Here is a 22,895-nt window from a genome sequence, read left to right on the forward strand (position 1 = left end):
TAAAGGATACATACTTCCAGATACCCATTGATCAGGACTTGGAGGTTTCCCTCTTTGTGTGCTTGCTCCAGAACAGAAATTGCCTCCTCTCTTTTTAGCAGAAGTTGGGGATTGTGGTAAATTAAGAAAAATCAGATCTGATACCCAAGCAGCAGACACAGTACCTGGGCGTGCTCATAGATTCACCAGAAGTGAGGGCCTTCCCTTCAGACTCTTGAGATAGCAAGTTCAGGGAGGTACCAATGTAGTTCTTGGCCTGGCAGGAACAACCAGCTTGGCGTGGAAGGTGGTCCTTGGTCTTTCATAGTTCCTTGGAGACGCTTGTGCCCCACAGACAGAGCCACCTACACTTGCTTCAGTGGCAACTGAAGCAGTGCTGGTCAGCACTTTGGGACCTCCCTTCTCATCTCGCACTGCTGAGCTGAGATATTTAAGAGGATTTAGTGTGATGGATAGAAAGCAGAAACATTTTTAGTGGGAGTTCCATTGAACTCCCACCCCACCTCCAGAAATGCACCTGGTTATGGATGCATCCAAGGAGCACTGGGGTAAGCACTTGAAAGGTATGTTCATTTTCGGAGTGCAAGCAAAGGACACACCTCATGTGCTCATCAACATTCTGACGATGCAGGCAGTGTGGCTAGTATTGCAAGCATTCCAGGGTCATTGGTAGGTCACTTGGTAGTGTTAATTAAAGACAACACAACTACAGTGACATGTCAACAATCAGGAAGGGATGGTCCTTCTCTTTTATCTGTTGGTAGTGTAGATCTATGAATGGGTGGTTCACCATGCTGTTGAGTGCAGAGTGATGAATGGAGTGTTCACTACCCACAGTCTCAGGATGACTCTGTGGTGTCTTGTTGGCCTCAGGCCAAGTGGTTCATATCTGCTGACTCTTAGTTTAGGTTTCAAGATGGGTTCTCCCTTGGCAGCCCACTCATTTGTGTCAACCACAAGTTCAGAGGTACCACCTATGCTTCCCAGGTGAAGTTATTCAGCATATACTGCAAGAGAGAGACTTTTCTCAAAAGGGTTCCAAAGGAGATGTCTGGGTACCTCTGTCATTCCTCCACGAATGTGTACCAAGGAATGTGGGCCATCCACCATTGAAATCTTAGAAGGGGTGTCTCTGTAGTTAGAGTACAGAGTACACTCAGTGGGTCATAAACTTCTTTCACCATCATCAAGACAAATTCTTGTAACTCTCCGTTGTGCAAGGCTATCACTCAGCCTCATCTCAGGTCCTTGGTGGAGTTATTCATGATCATGAGTTTAAAGTCTTGCCCTCCTGAGGAACTCTATTCCAAATAGTGGGATATACAGTATCTCATTATCCGTAGCCTAACCAGGACACCCTTTTAGCTGCCTGGCACAAGCTTCCAATAAAGATCTTACCAATAAGACTGTTTTGTCTTCTGTCCTTGGCCCTGTGAAACAGTTCATTCCTGAGTTTGTTGTAAAAACTCAGAGCATGTCAGCACCTGAGGAGAGACTTGAGTTTCTTGATTCCCTCCCTCTGGGACTTTCTTGGTGCTGACTCAGACAAGATCCTCTTATGCCTGTTGTGAGTTATAATATACTACTTGTAAAGGACCTGCTGTCTTTATGCAGTATTAGCACCTTTTTGGTAGTACAGGAAAGCACAAGAATTTTTCTAAGAACTCCCTTTGTGTTTGGTTTCGTGAGATCACCAGATGAGTGTATGGTTCTTCTGAGGTGGATGGCCTCCTCCCTACTCATTGCAGAACCCATGAAGTTAGGTGTGGGGCTGTCCCTAATATTTAAGAAGAACTTTTCAGTGAGAGTGGGTGTATGGTGCAGACATAAAACCTTTACCTCATTCTACCTGAGGGACATTGCCCACAAGTCCCTGGTCACCTTCTAGTTGGGACCTGGTGTAGTTGCTCAACAAGTTGTGTAGGCATAATTAGTTACATAATAACTTTAATTTTTGGGATATTTCAGGGATATTTCATGAACTTCCAAACAGCTTTTTTTACTTGGATGAATTCTTTCTCTATATCAGAGGTTCACTTAGGCCCTACTATTGTCATCCCAAATACCAGAACGAGTAGATTACAGGAGTCTGCATCTACTGCTCGCATGTACAACCAGGAGCATGACAATTCTGGGTAGGGTTCAATTCCAGTCATTGTCAGAGATGACCTCCCAACTGAGGAGCAAGTCTCATACAGAAAAGGCTAGGTTGCTGTTCAGTAAGAATGGATAACTAGTTTTTGAGGTGATTTGTAGTTTTCTTAGGTATACAAACCAGAAACTTTTATCATAATCCCGCCTCAACCACCCCACTTTGCCCCTGTGGCCAAAGAAAAAGTGACTAGTGACTGTGAGTCAGGTATTCCCCCCCCTCTCACCCCAGCATAACCACCAGTTAGTGACTTTGTTACCAAGTCCAGTGACTGCTTAAGCTCAGCTCACACTTAGGCTACTCATGTATGAGGCTTTGGTTTGTATACCTAGGAAAAATACAAATTACAAACTGTGTAGAGAGTTCTGATTTCATGGACAAGAACTGTAACCTTTTCAGCTTTTCCATCCACCACATTGCTCTAGGCCATAAGAATAATTTGTCTGAACTGGTAAGAGATGGTATGTCTAGAAAGTTGGTTTCTGGAAAAGCATATGGAGAGATATAGACTAGTTGTACCTACCGTGGATTTTTAGTCCTCGAGAGGTAGAGGCAATAGGCTTTAACTGGGCTAAAGGAAATGGTCTTCTTTCTTGCAGTGGGAGGTAAGAGAAGGGATGGTGACGGATTCTGTGGAATGGCTGCTTGGAGTTTCTGTGTGTAACAGTCAGCAGCAAAGTACAAACTTAATGAGTTGATTTCTAGAGACCATGAATTAATTAATTAGTCTGGAAAATGCAGAAGACTACAGGAAAGACCATCTTCAGTATGGGATCCTTCACTGAAGTCTTCAAAGGTTCATAAGGAACCATGGTGAGCCTTTTCAGAACAAGTAAGAGATTTGAGTATGGAGGCTCTGATAACATTCAAGCTACCTTCTCAAAATGTTGGCACAGCCCTCGGATTAGCTCTATTGAAGAACCAACAATGGTGATTCTTTTCAGAACAAGTAAGAGATTTGAGTATGGAGGCTTTGATAACATGTAAGCTACCTCCTCAAAATGCTGGCATATTCTTTTGATTAGCTCTACTGAAGAACCCACCTGTAGTCCACAAAATTCATAATAGCTCTGAGAAAAGGCAGACCTTGAAGGCCAACCCAACAGCTTCTGATACCACAGAAAAGGGAAATTTTCTGTCAGTGGTTAAGGTCTATTTGGTAGAGGTTGAGGAATGAAGCTGCGTAAGGCTTGGCAGTAAATTTGGCTCCTGCCATTGAAAATCCAGTACTCTTAAGACTTTCTGGACAAATTTCCTCACCCCCATCTGAAATTGTAACATCTCAAAATACCTGGGGAATTGCTGGAAGTGGAGTTGATGAAGAAGCTTCTGGATCGTATGAAGATGAATACCTCCAAAAAAGAACAAGAAATAACTGCATAAGCATCTCTTTGGTAAAAAGTAGTGGAAAGATCTTTAAACCAGAAAATAATTTTACCTATTAAGGCATTGTTATTAAAATAAATAAATAAATAAAAATAAATAAATAAATAAAATAAATAAATATAAATAAAAATAAATAAATAAATAAAATAAATAAATAAAAAAATAAATAAATAAATAAATAAATAAATGAATAAATAAATAAAAATAAATAAATGAATTAAAATAAATAAATAAAAAAATAAATAAATAAAAATAAATAAATAAAAAAAAATAAATAAATAAAAATAAATAAAAATAAATAAATAAAAAAAAATAAATAAATAAAAAATAAAAAAATAAAAAAATATTCACTCACTGCATAAGAGGAAGAAGTAAGGGGGTTAGCAGAAAGGATTAGAAAAGGATGGAATGATATAATGAATGGCTTAGGCATTCCTGATGTGAAAAGTCTGAGAAAGGAATAATGCTAAGTTGCCTTGCAGGCATAAAATGTGAGGGAGGTGAAAACTGTATAATATTGGATCCAGGTGGTGCCTGCACAGAGCTATAACCACCCTTCATCTGTCTGTTAGACAAAAAATTGTAGTATTGCAGATATTTGAAGACCATGAATGTAGGCTATAAATGGATGATGGACTTATGGTGAAACAAGTAAATTCAGATGTGCATCTTAGTAGTGGAAGGGTTTTCTGTTATTTCTGATGTCTTATCCAATATAAAAGATAATAAGGTAAAAATAGGGATGGCAATTGTCTTGCTAGTTTTTATTGTTGAGTACATGATACAGTTTGTTGTTATTTGTAGAAGTCAGTAGATTTCATATGTAATGTTGTAATCTTCTTTATTACAGAGTATGAAGATGGTGATGACATTAACAGTCACAGAATCAGGCTGTGTCTACCATCTGAAACGTCCAGGGGCTGTGCTTAATGCTGGTGATATTATTGCTAGAATGGAACTAGATGATTCAACAAGAATAACAAAGGCACAAACCTACACTAATGGATTCTCTCCTAGTAAAACACCATCCCCCAGAGAAGATGAAAAGTTGAATCATGTTTATCATTCAAGTAGAGGCATCTTGGACAATGTTTTGAATGGTGAGTGGACTAGATTGTTTCTTCATATTTAACCATTTTACAGTATGTCAAATATTAGTTCTATATGCTTAATAACTTAAGGAATAAAAAAAAACAGGTAGTAATAAGTCATTTATTATTTATTCAGCCATAGGGGACCAGGAGGACTTGTTTCTCAACAAACCCATTTTTTAAAATGCACTTAGCATTTCCCACAAAATTTTCATAGGCAAAGGTTCTCCAAATAAAGTAAAATAGGTATAAGGCAGGTAATGTTCCTTTGTGCATAAATCATGTTACTTCTCTGTATCATGAAGACCATTCTTTGTATGTAGGTTATTTAGCTATGCAGGTTATTTTTGTATTTTAAACAGCTGTTGCAGATTGTTAGGATAGTTAGCATTCTCCTTCTATCCTTGTAGTGGCGTTCTCATTCAATGGTTTTGCTATCTATAGGTTCATGTATCTATTTAGGTGTATTAATTTAATGTAAGTTTCAGAATTAAACCAGTACAGCACAGTACAGTACTTTCTTTACTTCTCTGTATTAATGTACTTTTTGTGTAAATGCTCTTAAATGTCATCGAACTAGTATCAACAGCATATTCTGGAAAAGCTGATCAACAGCAACCACAAACTGATCATGAAACATTGAGACCACCTGCTTCTCAAGATGATAAACAAGGGATGCATCAGCTGATTGCAGGGACATAAATGAAGGCACATAGATGTGAGTAGAAGAAGCAGGCTTAGATTACAAAAGACAAGCAGGGGTATGAGGCCAGAGGTCAGAGTGACAGGTGACTAGGGATCCCTCTCCTTGAGTGAGAGGACCAGCCCTCAGGTAGGAAACTTGTAAGGAGGTAGGTCTTCATCAAGAAAAAAGAAAAACAACAACACTAAGCCAGAATTATTATTGTGCTAAAGGAGTGATAGCCCCGAAAAGATAAGATGAGCAGGCATTCCCCAGAAACCAAAAACTCAGAAAATTAAATACCTACTGAATATAGCAGTCAACTACTTACAGTAACAATATAGCAGCAACTGATGCCATCGGGTAAAAGGTAAATGTTTAACACAAATCTACACTGCAAAGGTTCAGTCGCTATTAAAACATATCAGAGTATATCAGTCATAATAAAGAAATGAATGAAATAATGAAAATGAATGACACATAACAAAAAACAAAATGATACTAATCCAAGAAGATCAATTTGACGCATGTCTGCTCTTAACATTGTCACAAGGAATTATGAGACCTAATGGGAAAATGGAGTTGCCTGGCCATGTGTAATGAAATCTTTTGTCTTTCAAGTTGATGCACCTGGAGAGCTGTTTGCACAAAATTAAGGCTACAGTATTTATGATTAATGAGTATATACTGTAGTGTAAAAAGGAGAGTTAGGAAAATGTGTACATGGGTGCAGTTTGAAGTGCATAGGTTAACTCAGTACAGTACTATGTATTAATGTAACAGATGGTGTCACAAGGAATGCTCAGGATAGCAAAATAGGCAGTTGGGAAGTGATTGAAGTATTATGCCATGTTTTGGTTTTTGTTACCTTGAGAATAAACTGGACATTAAAGCATGTGAACATTCCTGAGCAACCTTACACATCTTGTCCTCCCCCTTTTTCCTATTGCCTAATCATTCTCTCCAAGCTCTTCCTTCTCTCTCCCCCCGTGGGTCAAGCTAGGAAGCATAAGGATATTCAATTCTTTCTGTTTTCTGTACAGACTTTTGCAAGTTTCCTTAACTCTGTAAGAGGTTGTGCCTGTGCTCTCCCTCCTTGGGAACCATCTCTGAACTGCCCTTTGCTTGCTGTCTGCCAGGGAACTGTCAAGCCAGCAAATAGAGTTTTGTGCCCATTACCACTTTCCTCTTGGTCACATCCACCCCTAACACTAGAGGAGGTTGGCCTAGCTTACCCAAGCCGTATGTGTAGGAGAAATTCATCTGTATATCCATCAGCTCCTTTAGAGCAGCACAGGCGACAATTTAATTCATAAGGAACAGTGAAAAATACATTTTAGATGTATTTTGTCCAAAATTTGAAAACCAGAAATGGTTTCATAATATAGAGAGGGTAACTTTGTAACTTTTTGGATTTTTTATCGCGTTCACACACTTGTATGTTTGAATACCTTCAGAAAAATTGAATGGTGCATGGCTTGTCTTGAAATGTCAAAGCACAGTAGGTCGGAATGTGTTTGGTGTTGTTTTTTCTCGATTTTATATTGATTTCTTTGTTACTTTTGCATAAATAGCTTCTCTGGGTATGTAGTTAACTAACATCTTAACTTTCACTTGCCATTTCATAGTCTTGAAAGCACTCATATTGTTTGTTTGTTTATATTGTGTTGTGACAAAACTACAGTGACTAAATTAGTGATTTTGAGTTTATGCATCCTTGTTTTGCTGTAAACATTACTGTACTTATATATAGATATGTTTATATTATGTAAACATACTTAAACTCAAGAAACACATGAGCACAACAGAAAAGTGACCTATTCAAGTGGCCAGGCCTTCAGGCACAACCTCTAAAGAGAGATGCAGCATACTCAATGAAAGTTCATCTGAAAAGCAATCTTCAGCAGTTTATAAATCCAGGGAAAGCATGTTGGTATAACAAGTGGTAAATACAGGTATACCTCACATAACATCAGTAATTGCTTTCAAACATGCAGTAAGTCAGCTCAGCTCAAATTAACCACCTTAAAAAAATAGCCTAGGCCCCATGATAAACATCCCATTATGTCATTAATAGTGTCATCACATGGAAATATAAAACAACCTTTTGATAATTCAGCCTTTTGCGGTCATTGTAATACAAAAATACATTTTCCTTCATAATGATGTAAAAAATGCCTAAAACCATTCTTCAAAAACCAGTCCTAAGCACCCTATAAACAACCAGTTGCAATGCTAATGTCACTGACTGATATAAACTTGTGTAAACTGACACAACGCTACTTTCATTTTCCCAGTTGTTATTCAGGAAAAACTGCTGCAAAATTGAAAATGACTCGGCTTGAAATTACTTAAGGTGCTGTATGTTTTTAATAGTAAACATTGATGATAGGCTATAGTTCATCAAATAGTCTTTCTCTGATTAATTCCAATTCCGAAGTAGTTTCTTTCTGTCCAACATCCACTGATAGACATTCAAATTACATCATGACTTTCTCCATGTTTCTAACACTCAGGAATTGGGAGCATATATTAGCACTGGCCTTTCAGCTCATCCACAGGCAAGATTTAAAAGGCAATTAAGGATACACTTACTCTAGAGCCCTTCCTTTTAAAGGGAACACTCTTACCACACAAGAATACAGCATATCCTTCTCTTTTGACAGACACCAGATTTGCAGCTTAATAAACCCATTATAAAGCAAGTAATTTGTTGGCCCTCTTTGGATGTGAAACAGCTTTGCAAAGCCTTTTTCAATGCTTGGAGATGTGGTCTGTTGCTTACATGTCTCTAGGTGCACTAATAGAGAATGTTAAAGCCATGAGTTTGTTGCTTCCTCAGAATATCAGCTTTTTGGAGTTGCTTTTTATTTTTTCTGAATGTCCTGACAGGACTTAGAGATGGCATTGCCAAGAAAGTTTTTGCCTGTGCCACTGTCCTCCAAAAGAGGAGAAAACAATTACAGTCTACTCCTTTTCCTGTAAGGTCCTTCCAGGTTATAAGGCCTCTTGGATCTTTCACTTGCTGAACTCTATTATTTAACTGTAAGTTGGTCCACATTTTCACTATTGACATAGTGAGAAAAGAAAACGGAACTTGTTGCCTGAGCCACCAGACCTGTTGTCAAGTGACATATTCCTCCTGCTCCTCTGTCGGTGGCTGTTGAACTGTTCTTCATTCAGGGAGCATGCCGGAGAATTCCCCACTACTGGTAAAGTTTGCAAGGTGTAGGAACAGATAATTCTGGGTGATGGAAGTATTCAGAGAGGGGTACATGATTCCCTCCCATCGAAGTCCTCCGTTGATGGTCAACAGTCATACCACGTTGAAAACACCACTTCTCCCCCCATAAGCATAGTTAAGCAGTGTTAGGTTTGGTTAGTACTGTACTTGGATGGGTTTACTGCCTGGGAGTGCCAGATGTCATTAAGTGCACTTGATCATAAATTTTCATTTAGTCCAACAATGAATTAGAGTTTTTTTTTTTAATAACAGAGAAACAAGTAGACCCATCTCTTAAGATTCTTCTACAGTTTCTTTCCTCATAGACCTTGCCAGCCAAGAAATTTTCTTTTTTAGAACACTTGTCCATACTGGACAAGTTTGTCTCCCTTTCAAAGTGGAGCATGAGACCAATTCTATTCCATTAGAAGGAGTGATGCAGCAGGTCTTCATCCCAGCGCTAAGTCAAAATTCCATCAGTTATCATAATCAGAGAATCTAAGTTGATGGAAGAACAGAATATTACTGCTGACAAAAATTCCTCAAGTGACATTATACTCAGATGCCACATACATAGGATGGGGTGCCACTCAAGGGAATCGAGATAAGTTAGCAATCTAGAACTATAAGTTAGTTGGAGGAATCTCTGCAAGCAAAAGATTTAGTCTTTAGAAAGAAAATAACAATCTTCTCAGACAATACTATGACCCTGCTACACCTCAAGAAGCACGGAAGGAACAAGTTCGTGCTGATCATGGAATTCTGTGTTGTTCAGAGTCCAAGAACATACTTTTGATGCCAATGTTTGTCCCAGGCAGAAATGACATTTTGGCTGGTCAGTTGGACAAAAAAGGCCAGGTCTTACTGCTGTTTTAGTTTAGGTTTGTTTGTTTATTTTCCCTTTGGTTTGTTCATTTCTGTGTTGATAGATATATTAGTATAATTACACAAAAGTTATTTGTACATGAAAAGTGAAAACAGGCAAACAAAATAGCAAATAATGAAATAATGATAAACCAGCAAAAACATAAGAAGGTATGCCCAGTGGGTCAAGAAATGAAAGTCAGGGGTTTGAGAAACTGCTGTGCAGTAATAATTGACAAACTATTGAAATTTGTATTTCTGGGATCGACCTGTGTCGCCCAGTGAAATGTCCCATATAGCACACATTTCTAGGTATAAATATTTGCTAGATATACCAGAGAAAAAAGCTATACAGCTAATAGGATGCCAGAGTTACTACCTCTGGAGCGATCATCCTTATAGGATGTCGGTATGTCATCTAGGAGCGAGTGGAAGCCACTAACACAGATGCTTAACCCAAACAGATCTCTCCCCTCCCAAAACCCCTCTACCTAAGGGGTGGCGTTACAGCGGTCCTTCTCCGCTCGCTACTACTACTTCTACCCAGAACCACCATCCTCTCATAGCACGCTTTCACGTTAACACACGTTGTTTTCGTCTGTGTTATTTTTGCTTCTTTTTGCCTTATTTTGGCTTTCTGGATTTTCACTATGGCTTCAATCGATCAGGACGCATCTTCATCTAAGTTGAGTATTCAATTTTGTTGTTTTGGGACTCGGTTGGACTAATTATGTCCCGTTTAATTACTTACGCCTGGTCGGCTCGGAGCCGCCATTTTCGTGTTCACTCGTGGCTGTAGTCCCCAGCCTCATAATGCTCTCATATCTTCTGTCGTCTTGGACATTTGAAGATTATTTATATATGCTCCTCTTTTATAATGATAGTTTCAATTTTCGCTCGTTCTGACGCGCTCGACTGTTGTTATATTTTAGAATAGTGGAAAGTGAGGCCTAGCCTAGCCTTTCCTTCATGATCTTTATGTAGGTGCATTTTTAAAATATTTTGTTATTATATCATTTCAATTTGATTATGTATCCATATATCCTTTCGTCTGATATTGGGTAGTGTTATTTGTTAGCCTACCTGACCAGTTCGGCTCTGTCGAATCTTGGAAGGTAGGCTAAGCTGGCCCCAGTTTTCCTCCCTACCCTGGCTTCTAGGCCTAGGTAAGGTAGGTTTTCTTGGGTGGCCTTCGTTCGAGTTTTGGGTGCATGCCCGTCCTCCCTGACCAGTTTGATTCATCAAATCTTGGAAGGTGTGGTTTGGTGCTAGCGCCCCTTTCTCGTTCGTCTCTCTGGCGTGTCCTAGCCTTCCTGACCAGGTGTTAACTTCGGAAGGTTAGGCTAGGCTATAGATAGTATTATTATCTATTTCGCCTTCCTGTGTTTTTCTCACTCCCATTTTATCAGACGTGGTCTACCTGGCTCTCCCTTTGGGGCATTTTAGAGCAACGCTCATTTGCCCCTTTCGGTTGAGATGACGCTTCGTGGAAGGTGTTTAGGCACCTGACTTGTTGCAGTCACCATGTTTTTTCTCTGCCCCTGCTTCTCCGCCCGTTCCGCCATCCGGATCCGTTCAGCGGTTATCGTTAGCTCGCTATTTAGTTCCTAGTAGGAACAATAGCTTGAGCATCGTTGCCTTCTGTTTACGGCGGAATTGTGGAGATGCCGGGCTGAATGCTATTTTCAATGCTAATTATTATGTAGTTTCCGTGAGCGGTGTTCCGGGAAATCAGTCCTGGAACCTTCGCTCCGGCGACTAGCCCTCCCCGGTTGTTGATTTCTGTGTGGTTAATTTACGAGACGCTCCGGCGTCATCGGAATTGCTTTCCGGTGTGATCGACTTCAGGCTTGGCCTCCCTGTTCAGATTGTACTGGAACGTTCCGCCGTAACCTTATTGTTTACCCCAGTTCTCAACTCCGGCGTGGGGGGGGAATATCATTACTTTAAGTTTTATTAGTTTAGTTTTTTACCACAGCCGTGAAGCTGTTCCGGCGCTATCTCCTTGATACTCATGTATCAATTCCTCTTACAGGTGGTTCATTGTCAGGAGCCGGGCTGTAATGCCTATCTACAGCAACCCTGTGGCCAGGTAGCATGCAGGTCGCATGCCAGCTGCGCAGTCGAGGTGGATGATCATCTTGTCTGGCATCCAGATGGCTGCGATGTATGCTATGCCCTTTATCAAGATGTGATTGATGATTCGGTACGTTAATCTTTTGACATACGCGCATGAATATTTCAAACAGCTTTGAAGTATACCTTCTATAACGAAAGAATTTATTCGTCAATTCCTTATATTGACATTATATCCGGTTTCAGGTCCCTCGGTCCCGCCAAGCCTCATCTCTTGCTACCTTGAAGATCTGGGTCGGCGGCTTCGGTCGCAACGTTGGTCAGGGACGCCCCTATGTACTGGCAGAGGACATTTGTAACGTCCTGTACCCTATGGCCAGGTCCTCTGCAGCAGTAGCCCCCGAAGTGGCGGAGCCCCTGATCAACAGGATTAGGTTCGAGACCCAGATCCTGCCGGAGGAACAACAAGAACTGTGCGGGGAAGTGGCCAACATCAATCTCAATGTCGAACCGATGGCCATCGATCCGGAGGAGGAAGGTAGGGATGTAAGTGAGGCAGGTAGATTTAAAAATTCAATGTCTTTTAGTTCTCCTGCGTCTTCGTCTTCATCCTTCCAAGGTTTCTCTAAGGTCTCCACCCTTGGGGCCCGTTCGGGGTCGGTGATCCCCAAGGTGAAGTCCTTAATGAAGACGAAGACTTTACCTAAAGTGTCCAAACCCCTGAAAATCCCGACCATGCAGAGTTCCGCCAGGTCGTCGTTGGCCCCCAAACCTTCGACTTCCTCCCAGAAGGCTACTGCCCCTTCTAAGGGGTCGAGACCCAAGGCGAGCAGGTCTAAAAAACCTGATTTTGACCCTGAGGCCTTCGCGGAAGCTCTGATGAAAAAGTTATCTGAGCAGGTCAACTCCCAATTTGAGACGATGTCTCGAGATCTCGCCTCGAGTCTTGAGACATCAGGCAAGTATGTTCAGTCTTTGGCTGAGAGACTGAAAACTCAGGAGTCGCTTGCCGGACTAGTTAGTTCCGGTCCGGTACAGCAGCAGGGTTACTCTATCCCGGACGCCTTGAAGCTGCCTGCTTATGAGGACTGTAACCCTTGGCGTCTCGCCTTTAATGCCCCCTATGCGAATGGTAAATTAACCATTGAAGGGTGTGGCACCCGCCCTGTGGAAGACTACGAGTTCTTCCCAGCGGATCTTGTTTTTCCTTTCCCGGGATACGCCCGTTTATCGGAGGAAGCCCTGGTGAGGGAAGACAAGGTCCCCAAGGAGACGGTGATCTTCCCCAGGGATCAAGCGCAGTCGGCATGGGTCAGAATTCTCTCTGACTGAGAGTGCGCTAACACCAAGCTAACTCCACACAAGGGGCGGTATAAGATGTTCGTGGTCCACGAGGACATTCCCACCCCTTGTACATCCAAGATAGCAGAACTGACTCTTCAGGCCGGAACAGAGGAGAAGCCGATGCCACAGCTTCGTGAGACGAACCCTACATCTCTTCTCTTTCTGGGAGACCTGGATTGCTGGGTTGGGGCCCCTGAAACATTCACTGTAGGTAGGCTGGATCCGGAGTGCGCTTCGGATCTTTTCAGCGAGCAGTTGCCCAGGATTCCGGAGTCTCTGATTAAAGCAGAGTATGATGCTAGGTACCGTCTCAGCAGGTCCATCAACTCCGTCACCTCGGCGGAGTTGACATCTGCTGAATACAAGGACGAAACTCTGTTTAGGATCCTGACTAAGTCACTTCTGGCCTCGTTCCAGAGTGACTTATACGATTTTGTGGTGGCAAGACGGAACTGCCGGAAACGTGCTGGCTGACGCTACCATCCGACACGAGCCGAACAAGCTCATTAAATCTTCTGTCTGGGGTACTAACCTCTTTCCTGAGGACTTGGTTAATTCCGTCATCAGCGAGGCCTCCAGGGCCAACCAAAACCTTAGGATTCGTTGGGGACTTCCTTTCAAGAGGAAGTCTTCTGAGTTTTCGGGCCCTCAGCCTAAAGGTAGAAAGAGGACAAGGAGGTACCACCCATACAAGGCACCCCAGACACAGACAGTTGTCCAGGCAGTTCCAGTCACTCAGATTGCACAGCCTTCCACCTCCAAGGGACATCCCCAGTATGTTTTTCTGAACCAGCCAACTCACCACCCTGCTGGTTCAGCAGCTTATGTAACCTCTCCAGCCTTCAACCCCGCCTATGAGTCTCAGGGGTCATTTCAAGGCTACCGCCAGTCTAGGGGCCTTAGAGGTCGAGGCGGTTTTCGATTTAGGTCCGGATCCAGACTCCAGTCTAGAGGCAGAGGCTCAAGAGGAGGCAGAGACAATAAGCCCTCTAACAAATGAGCCTCCTCAGGTAGGTGGGAGCTTACGCCTCTACAGGGACCATTGGACTTTCAGTCCATGGGCCCACAGTATTATTTCAAGGGTTCTAGGGTGGAGCTGGATAGAGGGGCCTCCTCCACCAGTCAGGTTCTATCAGACCCCAACACCGGATCTGTTAGAATACGCAAAAGACCTTCTTTTAAAGAAGGCAATAAAGAGAGTCAGACATCTAAAATTTCAAGGACGCTTGTTCAGCGTGCCAAAGAAAGACTCAGACAAAAGAAGAGTGATATTGGACCTATCAACTCTGAATTCTTATATTCAATGCGACAAGTTCCGTATGTTGACCGTCTCTCAGGTGCGGACCTTACTTCCCCATGGGGCTGTCACCACCTCTATAGATCTTACAGACGCTTACTATCATGTCCCAATAGCGAGAAACTTCTCTCCCTATCTAGGGTTCAGACTAGGCAAACAGGCTTACTTCTTCAGAGTAATGCCTTTTGGGCTCAACATAGCACCCAGGATCTTCACCAAACTAGGAGAAGCGGTGGTACAGGAACTGAGGTCTCAAGGCATCAGGCTCGTGGCTTATCTAGATGACTGGCTAATCTGGGCTCCCAACGACACCGAGTGCCGGAAGGCGACCAGAAAGGTCATTCAGTTTCTAGAGTATCTAGGATTTCACATAAATACAAAGAAATCTCGTCTGATTCCGGCATCCCGATTTCAGTGACTAGGTATCCAGTGGGATTTAAACACCCACAAACTTTCAATTCCTCCAGCAAATGCAAAGAGATAGCCAAAGCAACGAGACAGTTTCTCAGGTGCAAACGAGCCTGTCGTCGCACTCAAGAAAGAATCTTAGGCTCTCTTCAGTTTGCATCAGTAACAGACCTACTTCTCAAAGGAAAACTGAAGGACATAAATCGAGTGTGGCGGAGATGAGCCAATTACAAATTCTTTTTCGTCACTTCCATATCAATATTCTGGAGGCAATGGCGGTTTTCCTGACTCTGAAACGCTTACGTCCAGCCAGAACATACATATCAGATTAGTCCTGGACAGTGCAGTAATAATTCATTGTCTGAACAGGGGAGGTTCCAAAACAAGTCACATAAATCATGCAATGATAGCAATCTTTTCATTAGCAAGGAAAAATCATTGGCACTTGTCCGCCACGCATCTGTCAGGAGTAAGGAACGTGATTGCAGACTCTCTGTCAAGAACGACTCCTTTGGAATCAGAATGGTCTCTGGACAAGAACTCATTCAACTGGATTTGCCAACAGATTCTGGGGCTCCAGGTGGACCTGTTTGCCACGGAATCGAATCACAAACTTCCATGTTATATAGCTCCGAACCTGGACCCTCGGGCTTACGCCACAGACGCAATGTCAGTAGACTGGAACAAATGGCAGAAAGTCTACCTATTCCCTCCAGTAAATCTTCTGTGGAAAGTTCTACACAAACTCAGGTCATTCAAAGGTCGGATAGCTCTAGTAGCCCCCAACTGGCCGAAGAGCAACTGGTGTCCTCTTCTGTTAGAGCTGAAACTCAGAGCCATTCATATTCCTCATCCAAAATTAACCCAAGTAGTACAAACTCGGACTGTGTCAGCTTCCTCAGGAATGCTGAATGCCCTAACTTTATGGATTTCATGAAGTTTACGGCACAGAAAAATGCTAATGTTGATCCTCTGAACACAATGTTTCTAGAATCAGATAAGAGAGAATCTACTCTTGCCAACTTCCTGAAAGAATCAGACGTTCATACTATGACTACGAATCTCACAATCTCATTTTTTAAGGCCCTTTTTGATAAAGGCCTGGCTGCTAGTACCATTACTACGACTAAATCCGCCTTAAAGAAGATATTTCAGTTGGGATTTAACATTGACTTAACAGATTCGTATTTTTCCTCTATTCCTAAAGCTTGTGCTTGTCTTAGACCAACAACCCGTCCTAAAACGGTTTCTTGGTTTTTAAATGACGTTCTAAGATTAGCTTCAGACACAAATAATGAATCTTGCTCTTATTCAACTCTTCTTAGGAAAACGTTGTTTTTAATTAGCCTGGCTTCAGGAGCTAGAATCTCTGAACTTTCAGCCCTTTCTAGAGAGTCGAATCATGTGGATTTCCTCCCATCAGGAGAGGTTCTACTTTCTCCGGACCAAATGTTTTCAGCCAAGAATGAAGATCCTCAAATTAGGTGGTCTCCCTGGAAGATTATACCTCTTCCGGAGGATCCTTCCTTATATCCGGTAGTTACCTTAAAAGCTTACCTTGAAAGGACTTCTCAAAGGTCTTCAGGTCCACTTTTTGTTAGAGAGAATGGTGGAACCATCTCCTTGAATGGTATTAGACAACAAATCCTTTATTTTATTAAACAAGCCAACCCGGATTCAATCCCCCAGGTCCATGATATCCGGGCTGTAGCCACCTCAGTTAATTACTTTCAACATATGAATTTTGATGAAATTAAGAAATATACGGGCTGGAAATCCCCTAGAGTTTTTAAACGTCATTACCTTAAGTCCTTAGAGGCTCTTAAATTTTCTGCTGTCGCTGCAGGGAACATTGTTTCCCCAGAGTCAGCTTAGTATTACGTTATTTTTTTTTGTAATTTGTAATTGTAATTTGTATTTTGCTTGCCCTACCAATTGGTATACCTCTCACCTACCTGCCTCGCTTGTATTCCCGTTCTTTCTACCTTGTTGACTGGGTTTGGGTTGCTTCACAAACCACTCCTGTCTTTGTATATACCATCCTTGTTAAAAATTTTCACCAATTTTTGTTATTTTAGGTGATGGTTTTTTAGTTAAATTGTTAAAGCTATATCTTTAGCTACATTGTTTTGTATTGTTTAGGATAAGTAAAAGCTTAACTTGTGCATATTTATATAATTTGTTATTCTATTTGGATAAGTAAAAAGCATATTCAAAATTAATTTTATTTTTTCTTTAGTAAAATTTTAGATTTTGACATTTAACCTTTTTATGTTTACAAGCTTTTATGGCCAATTCTCTGCTATTCTTTGGTTATGACACAGGTCGATCCCAGAAAAGGGATTTTGACAAAGGAAAATCTATTTCTGGGTGAAGACCTGTGTCGCCCAGTGAACCCTTCCTCTTTTTCCCACCCTAGGCTGGCCAAAGCTTGGGTGCTATTTAGGAATGGTGGTTCTGGGTAGAAGTAGTAGTAGCGAGCGGAGAAGTTTTCGCTGTAACACCACCCCTTAGGTAGAGGGGTTTTGGGAGGGAAGAGATCTGTTTGGGTTAAGCATCTGTGGTAGTGGCTTCCACTCGCTCCTAGATGACATACCGACATCCTATAAGGATGATCGCTCCAGAGGTAGTAACTCTGGCATCCTATTAGCTGTATAGCTTTTTTCTCTGGTATATCTAGCAAATATTTATACCTAGAAATGTGTGCTATATGGGACATTTCACTGGGCGACACAGGTCTTCACCCAGAAATAGATTTTTCCTTTGTCAAAATCCCTTTTTTATTCTTTTTTTTTATACAGGGTTTGGCTTGCCTGACCAGTTCTTCACAGCAAAGGTAAAGGAGACAGTCCAGAAGCTGATGAATGTGTTGAGGGATCCAAACTTACCCTTACTTGAGTTACAGGTAATTCAGTGATGTAAAAAAATTTTTGTTTTAGTTTCATTATGCATTTGAGGAAAATTGAAGTAATTGCTGGTGTGTTTTGAATAATGCAGGTAATCATTCAGTATGCACTTAAATTATATAGACATGTACCTTTAGTCACAAACTAAAATTTTAATCTGCTATCATGGATAGTTTTTGTGTTTTTTCAGTCACTGAAATTGGTAACTTCTATCATATATACTTTTGAGTTATCCATCCAAAACCCCAAATATGGAAAATCTTATTTTGCAAACTCAGTCAAAACTAGTGAAGATGTTTATTTACTGCATCTTTGGATGATGATACAGTAATGATTGTAGTTGGGGCAGAACTATGGACTTGAAACACCTGATTCAGTTGTAAATCAATGGTCATCAAAATTTGGAGGAAACTTTTATTTGAAAAACACACAAATATTCATATGACAACCAGGAATCCATGTACAATAGATTGTCTCCTTTCTCAATCCTGAGGTGATTGCAAGTCTTTTACAGTAGTAAAGACATAACCCATCTGTATCAAGTAGAATATTTGTAAGGTGAGTAAGAACATTTTAACGTCTCTCCACTGCAGAGATTTCTTCACATTTCTTCACTTATCCACAGCTGCTGGCATCCTCTGCTTTTGAACCTTGCTTGGAGTGAGCTTTTGTCATTTTGCAAGACTTTGAAGTTTTCTTGTAGGTTGATATTAAAATTGAATGGATCCATCAACCAGTATAGCACTGTTATTTGGATGTGGTCAATGATACAAGTATGTGTATCAGTTTCAGGTAATCAACATACATGACTAGAATGTTGTCAAGCAGCTGGCTGGATACAGCTGCCAAGGAATGAAACTGAGAAAATTCCCATTTTTTTACATTCAACCATAACAGCTTAAGTCATTTGCTGTTTATTTATCCTTTAACATGGCTCTCATCACCTCTCCATTTGGCCACAACAGGAATGGTTCTTGGACCTCTTGGCTCTTGTTGTGGACTTTCCCAATACAGTACTTTGATAAATGTAAAGTTGCCATATTCTTGTTCCTTTCTTGTTTTTATTGCTAAGACATAGCTTGTACAACCTACATCAGTTACTATCCTTTAAGAAATACCCTGTAGAACCTACATCCTTTTCTTGCTGGGAGGTGTTTTCTTGAGCATTCGAGTCATTGTTCTTCAATGCATCTTTTGATTGCCCTGGAGTTGGCCAAGGCTCTGTCCTCTAGCAAAGGCAGTTTATTGTTGGATTTATTTTTTTATTCTTGCCTTGCCTTCATCTTGTGAGGATAGTTTTTTTGTGCCATGTCAGTACCCTTAAATTGTACCTCCAGGTGAATCAAATCATTCCAGCATTCTCTTCAATTGCTCCTTCACACAAGGCTCCAGAGTAATTTTGTTCCTAAGAATTCTACTTCCAATTCGTTATTTCACAGACATTTAGATGTTCAGCAGGAGGACCTCTCTCAACTCAAGATCAAGGCTCCAGAGTAATTTTGTTCCTAAGAATTCTACTTCCAATTCGTTATTCCACAGACATTTAGATGTTCAGCAGGAGGACCTCTCTCAACTCAAGATCAAGGCCCATGAGTTTGAAAGCTCTTTTTCTCCTTGGCTGTTAAGTATAATCTAGAACTCTTTGCTATTCTTTGAACAGGCACTTGTTATTGTCAGAGTACTGTACTTTTTTATATGATATTTTTATGTGATTTTTTTATGTGAATTGCTTGATGTTTATTTGTTGGGAGCTGTTTCCCGACAGGCCATATATTTCAAGATGGGAGGGATTGTGAATGAAATTATATAAGAAGGAATTCTTAACTCCACGATTTCACAACAAAATCTAAGTCTAAATGAAAAACACACATTGTACATGTGTGGTATATGGGACTGAGAGAGGTAATGATGAAGGATACTTCACTACACTTCAGCTAAAGCAAAAATATTGGAGGAAAAAATTCCAGATTTTTATTTGTTTTCATTTTCTGAATTTTTATAAGCGAGCAGACTGTTTTCAAAGAGGCTGTGCATCAGTGATGACCACTCATGTGAATTTAAATAAAGTTTCCACTATTCATAATCTGATACTGTATATTTCTTTTTAATACAGGAAGTAATAGCATCAATATCAGGGCGGATACCTCATGCTGTTGAGAAGAAAGTACGGAAATATATGCTCATTTATGGCAGTAATGTTACATCAATGCTCGCCCAGTTTCCCTCTCAAGAAATAGCTACTGTAATAAATAAGTATGATCAATTTAAGGTTTTGCATTTGTCCATAATGATTTACATATGTAGAATTCTGACATTTTCCACTCATTGTGCCTTTTCTGTGTGCAATTACCATTAAAATTTTCTATGAGAAGGTTATATTTTTTTTATGTTGAAAATTTTCAGCCATGCTGCTTCCCTTCAGAAGAAAGATCGTGAAGTATTCTTGAAGACAATAAGTGGCTTGCTACTCTTATGTGAAAGATACAAAAAGGGGAGCAGGGGTGGAATGACCCAGGTTGTACAAGAGTTGCTAAAACACTACCTTCAAGTTGAGACTCAGTTCCAGCATGGTAAGAATAAACTTTCAAAATGATATTAGTTCCTTCCTGGAATGCTAGTCATTTCAGTGTGAGCTTTAGCTTCTGATAATAACCGTAGCCAGTAGTTTATTGAATTGATTACTGGAATCCCATTTACAAAATACTAGGAATACCAGTGCCTAATTCTGTTTTAAACTTCACTTTACTTTAAAAAGATTTAATTCTAGGTAGACTGGCCAAGTAAGCCTCATAGCCTAATATAAAGGTTTCCTTTTCACAATATACAGGGTCATATGATAAGTGTGTTCATGCAATAAGAGAGAGGAACAAGGATGACATGGCCAGTGTGTTGTCAACACTTCTGTCTCATTCGCAAGTCTTGAAGAAAAATCAGGTATGAAGGAACAACTGTAAAACAGATAGACTTTTAGAGATCAGGAAAGTTTTGGGAAATTTTTAAGTTAGGGAAAAGCTAATGTATGCAGCCAAATAAACAATTCAGAATAAATTTGGTAAAGTGTTTTCTGTATTAAGGCTGAAAAATAAGAATAAGTAAAAAACATGAGTAACCTTTTACATTGTAAGATTCAAATGGCTAGATCAGCTGGTCGGATGTCTAACATACAGCAAGTGATGAAAGCTGAGAGACAAGAAGCATATTTTTTTAGTGTCCTTTTGTTTTCTACTGTATTAAATTGCTTTAGCTTATTGAAGTTATTTTATTTAAGTGTGCTGTGTTGCTTTGCTACATATATTTATTTAATTAAATAAGTCACTTAAACTTACTTTGAACATGTTTCGTAACAATAATCATACAAAAGGAATCATATTGCCAATTTTACGAAACATCTGAGTACAGTAATTATTATTGCAGTGTTATAAGTCTGTTAACAGAGTAACGTAAATGTCATCCTTCTTTTTACACATTTTATAACAGTAATGACGTCAAGTTCTTTAACTTAAGATGATGTTCCCTACATGCAACCTTCAGATATATGAGGCACTATGTTTACCATATTATCATGGTGCAAGAATTATCATCTGTTAAGATTTAATTCTTGAGTAATTGAGTAATCCTTGAGTATTTGCCACATTCAGTAAAATGGAAATATGCAGATATGATAATATATGTAATTTTTTACAGTTAGTTATTGGAAACTGAAACTTGCTGAGATGTAAGCATTGACCATTCAAAAATTGCCTCATTTATTAAGCCTTCTTATATAAAAAAAAAAAGTAGGGAAAAATGCCGAAACTAATTAGTATTGAAATAAAAGATGAATTGAAAGTGGAAGAAACTAAAGAATAAAGTTTAAGATAAAAAGCGTAGGGAGCACTTAAGTGAGCTGTTACCAGCTTGTCAGTCTCTTAATGTCTGAAATAGTTATTGGATGAATGACTGAAGGTCCAAGTGGCACTAGTGTCAAGGGAGTGTTTCTCCATTTTTGTGTATATGAATAAAAGGTTGTGACTTCAAAGACTGTGGACTCTTCTTTTATGGCTCTTTATGATTGATAGTTTTGTACTGAACATATTTTTTAATTACTTTTGAATGAAAATTTTCTGTATTTTATATTTATTTTGCCATTACAGAATTAAAGACTTCACTTGGACATAACCAAGCAGATAGAATATTTTGTTTAATGATTATGTCAAAGGTCTCTCTCTCTCTCTCTCTCTCTCTCTCTCTCTCTCTCTCTCTCTCTCTCTCTCTCTCTCTCTCTCTCTCTCTCTCTCTCTCTGAAGTTGTTTTAGAGTCAAAAGATTTTTATTGTTGTTGGTCTCTTTCAGGATATCATTTTGATAATGATTTTTTTCTGTAAAATATATAATATTTTATATGCTGTTCAGTCCTGTGTTCTCAAAACTTGTCTCTTTTATAATTTAGATGGTGATTCTTTTGATTGAGCACCTTTGTGATCATGAACCAGGCCTTACGGATGACTTGGCATCTATTTTGGAGCAGCTAACTAAACTGAATAGTGCCAAGCACTCTAGGGTTGCTCTGCGTGCAAGACAGGTAAAAAGGAATTAGTTTTTTGTTATACTGTATGTGTGATGAATGCTAATAGTTTTGTTTTGACTGTCACTGATGTAATTGTTGATGAGATAAGATGAAGTTTAGTGAGAAAAATAGATAACATGAAATGTAATGTGAAATTCATATTAGCACTGCACTTTTTTTCTTGTAGGTTATTTATCCCACCTTGTTGTAATACCTCTGTGAAAGAGCTTAAGTTAGGTAATTCACAACAAAACTTTATTTTACAAAGCCTGCACTCATGGTCTTCACAAATCATAGACAGTGCATTTCCAGATTAAAAGAAGATAATTTTCTTGCTGGATGGTTGCATTGTGCAGGAGCCCTATGGGCCCTGGTCACTTGTGTGTAGCTTGCTGATGGCAAGCTCTGTTATGGTGAAGACACAAAGACCCATTTTATGTGTTTTTTTCTTTTATTTTAAGGTTAGTTTTCCTGTCATCCCCAACTTCATTAATTAAAAATTTTAGCATATTTCTTTTTAATCCAAAAACCCTTTACAAACTTCTTGATAACAGCTTAAAATTGTCTTAGGCTAGGTTGTTAGAAAAGTTAGTGAATTTTGTCCAGTTTCACCTTAATAAAAATGACATTTTTATAATAAAACAAAGTTTTATATATACTTACCCAGTACTTACATAGCCATTAGTTTCTTTTAACTGGCAGCTTAAAATTTTGAAATTGCTGGTCCCACTAGTTTGTTTTGGTTATGGCGACATGCCCTGCCCACTTTCGGGGGAAGAAGAAGTACAACATAGCAAGAAGCTTCAATTTATGCCTTATGTCCAAGCGAGAGGAGGCGGGTAATTACTGGGTAAGTATATATAAAACTTTATTTTATTATAAAAATGTCATTTTTATATAAGTAACTTACCCAGTAATTAC

General features: G+C 39.8%; 1 protein-coding gene across 14 annotated transcripts in view; it reads left to right on the plus strand.

The window, feature by feature from the left end:
- Positions 1-22,895, plus strand: part of ACC (acetyl-CoA carboxylase) — a 183,557-nt gene that overhangs the window by 53,097 nt on the left and 107,565 nt on the right. For all 14 annotated transcript variants that reach the window (XM_067090785.1, XM_067090789.1, XM_067090781.1 and 11 more), the window contains exons 15-20: positions 4,389-4,638; positions 17,325-17,428; positions 19,543-19,682; positions 19,833-19,999; positions 20,257-20,363; positions 21,858-21,989. In XM_067090785.1, coding sequence (XP_066946886.1) covers positions 4,389-4,638; positions 17,325-17,428; positions 19,543-19,682; positions 19,833-19,999; positions 20,257-20,363; positions 21,858-21,989 — 900 coding nt within the window. The remainder of the gene's footprint in view (positions 1-4,388; positions 4,639-17,324; positions 17,429-19,542; positions 19,683-19,832; positions 20,000-20,256; positions 20,364-21,857; positions 21,990-22,895) is intronic.

This window comes from Macrobrachium rosenbergii, chromosome 47 (assembly GCF_040412425.1).
Source record: "Macrobrachium rosenbergii isolate ZJJX-2024 chromosome 47, ASM4041242v1, whole genome shotgun sequence".
In the NCBI taxonomy this organism is placed as follows: Eukaryota; Metazoa; Arthropoda; class Malacostraca; order Decapoda; family Palaemonidae; genus Macrobrachium; species Macrobrachium rosenbergii.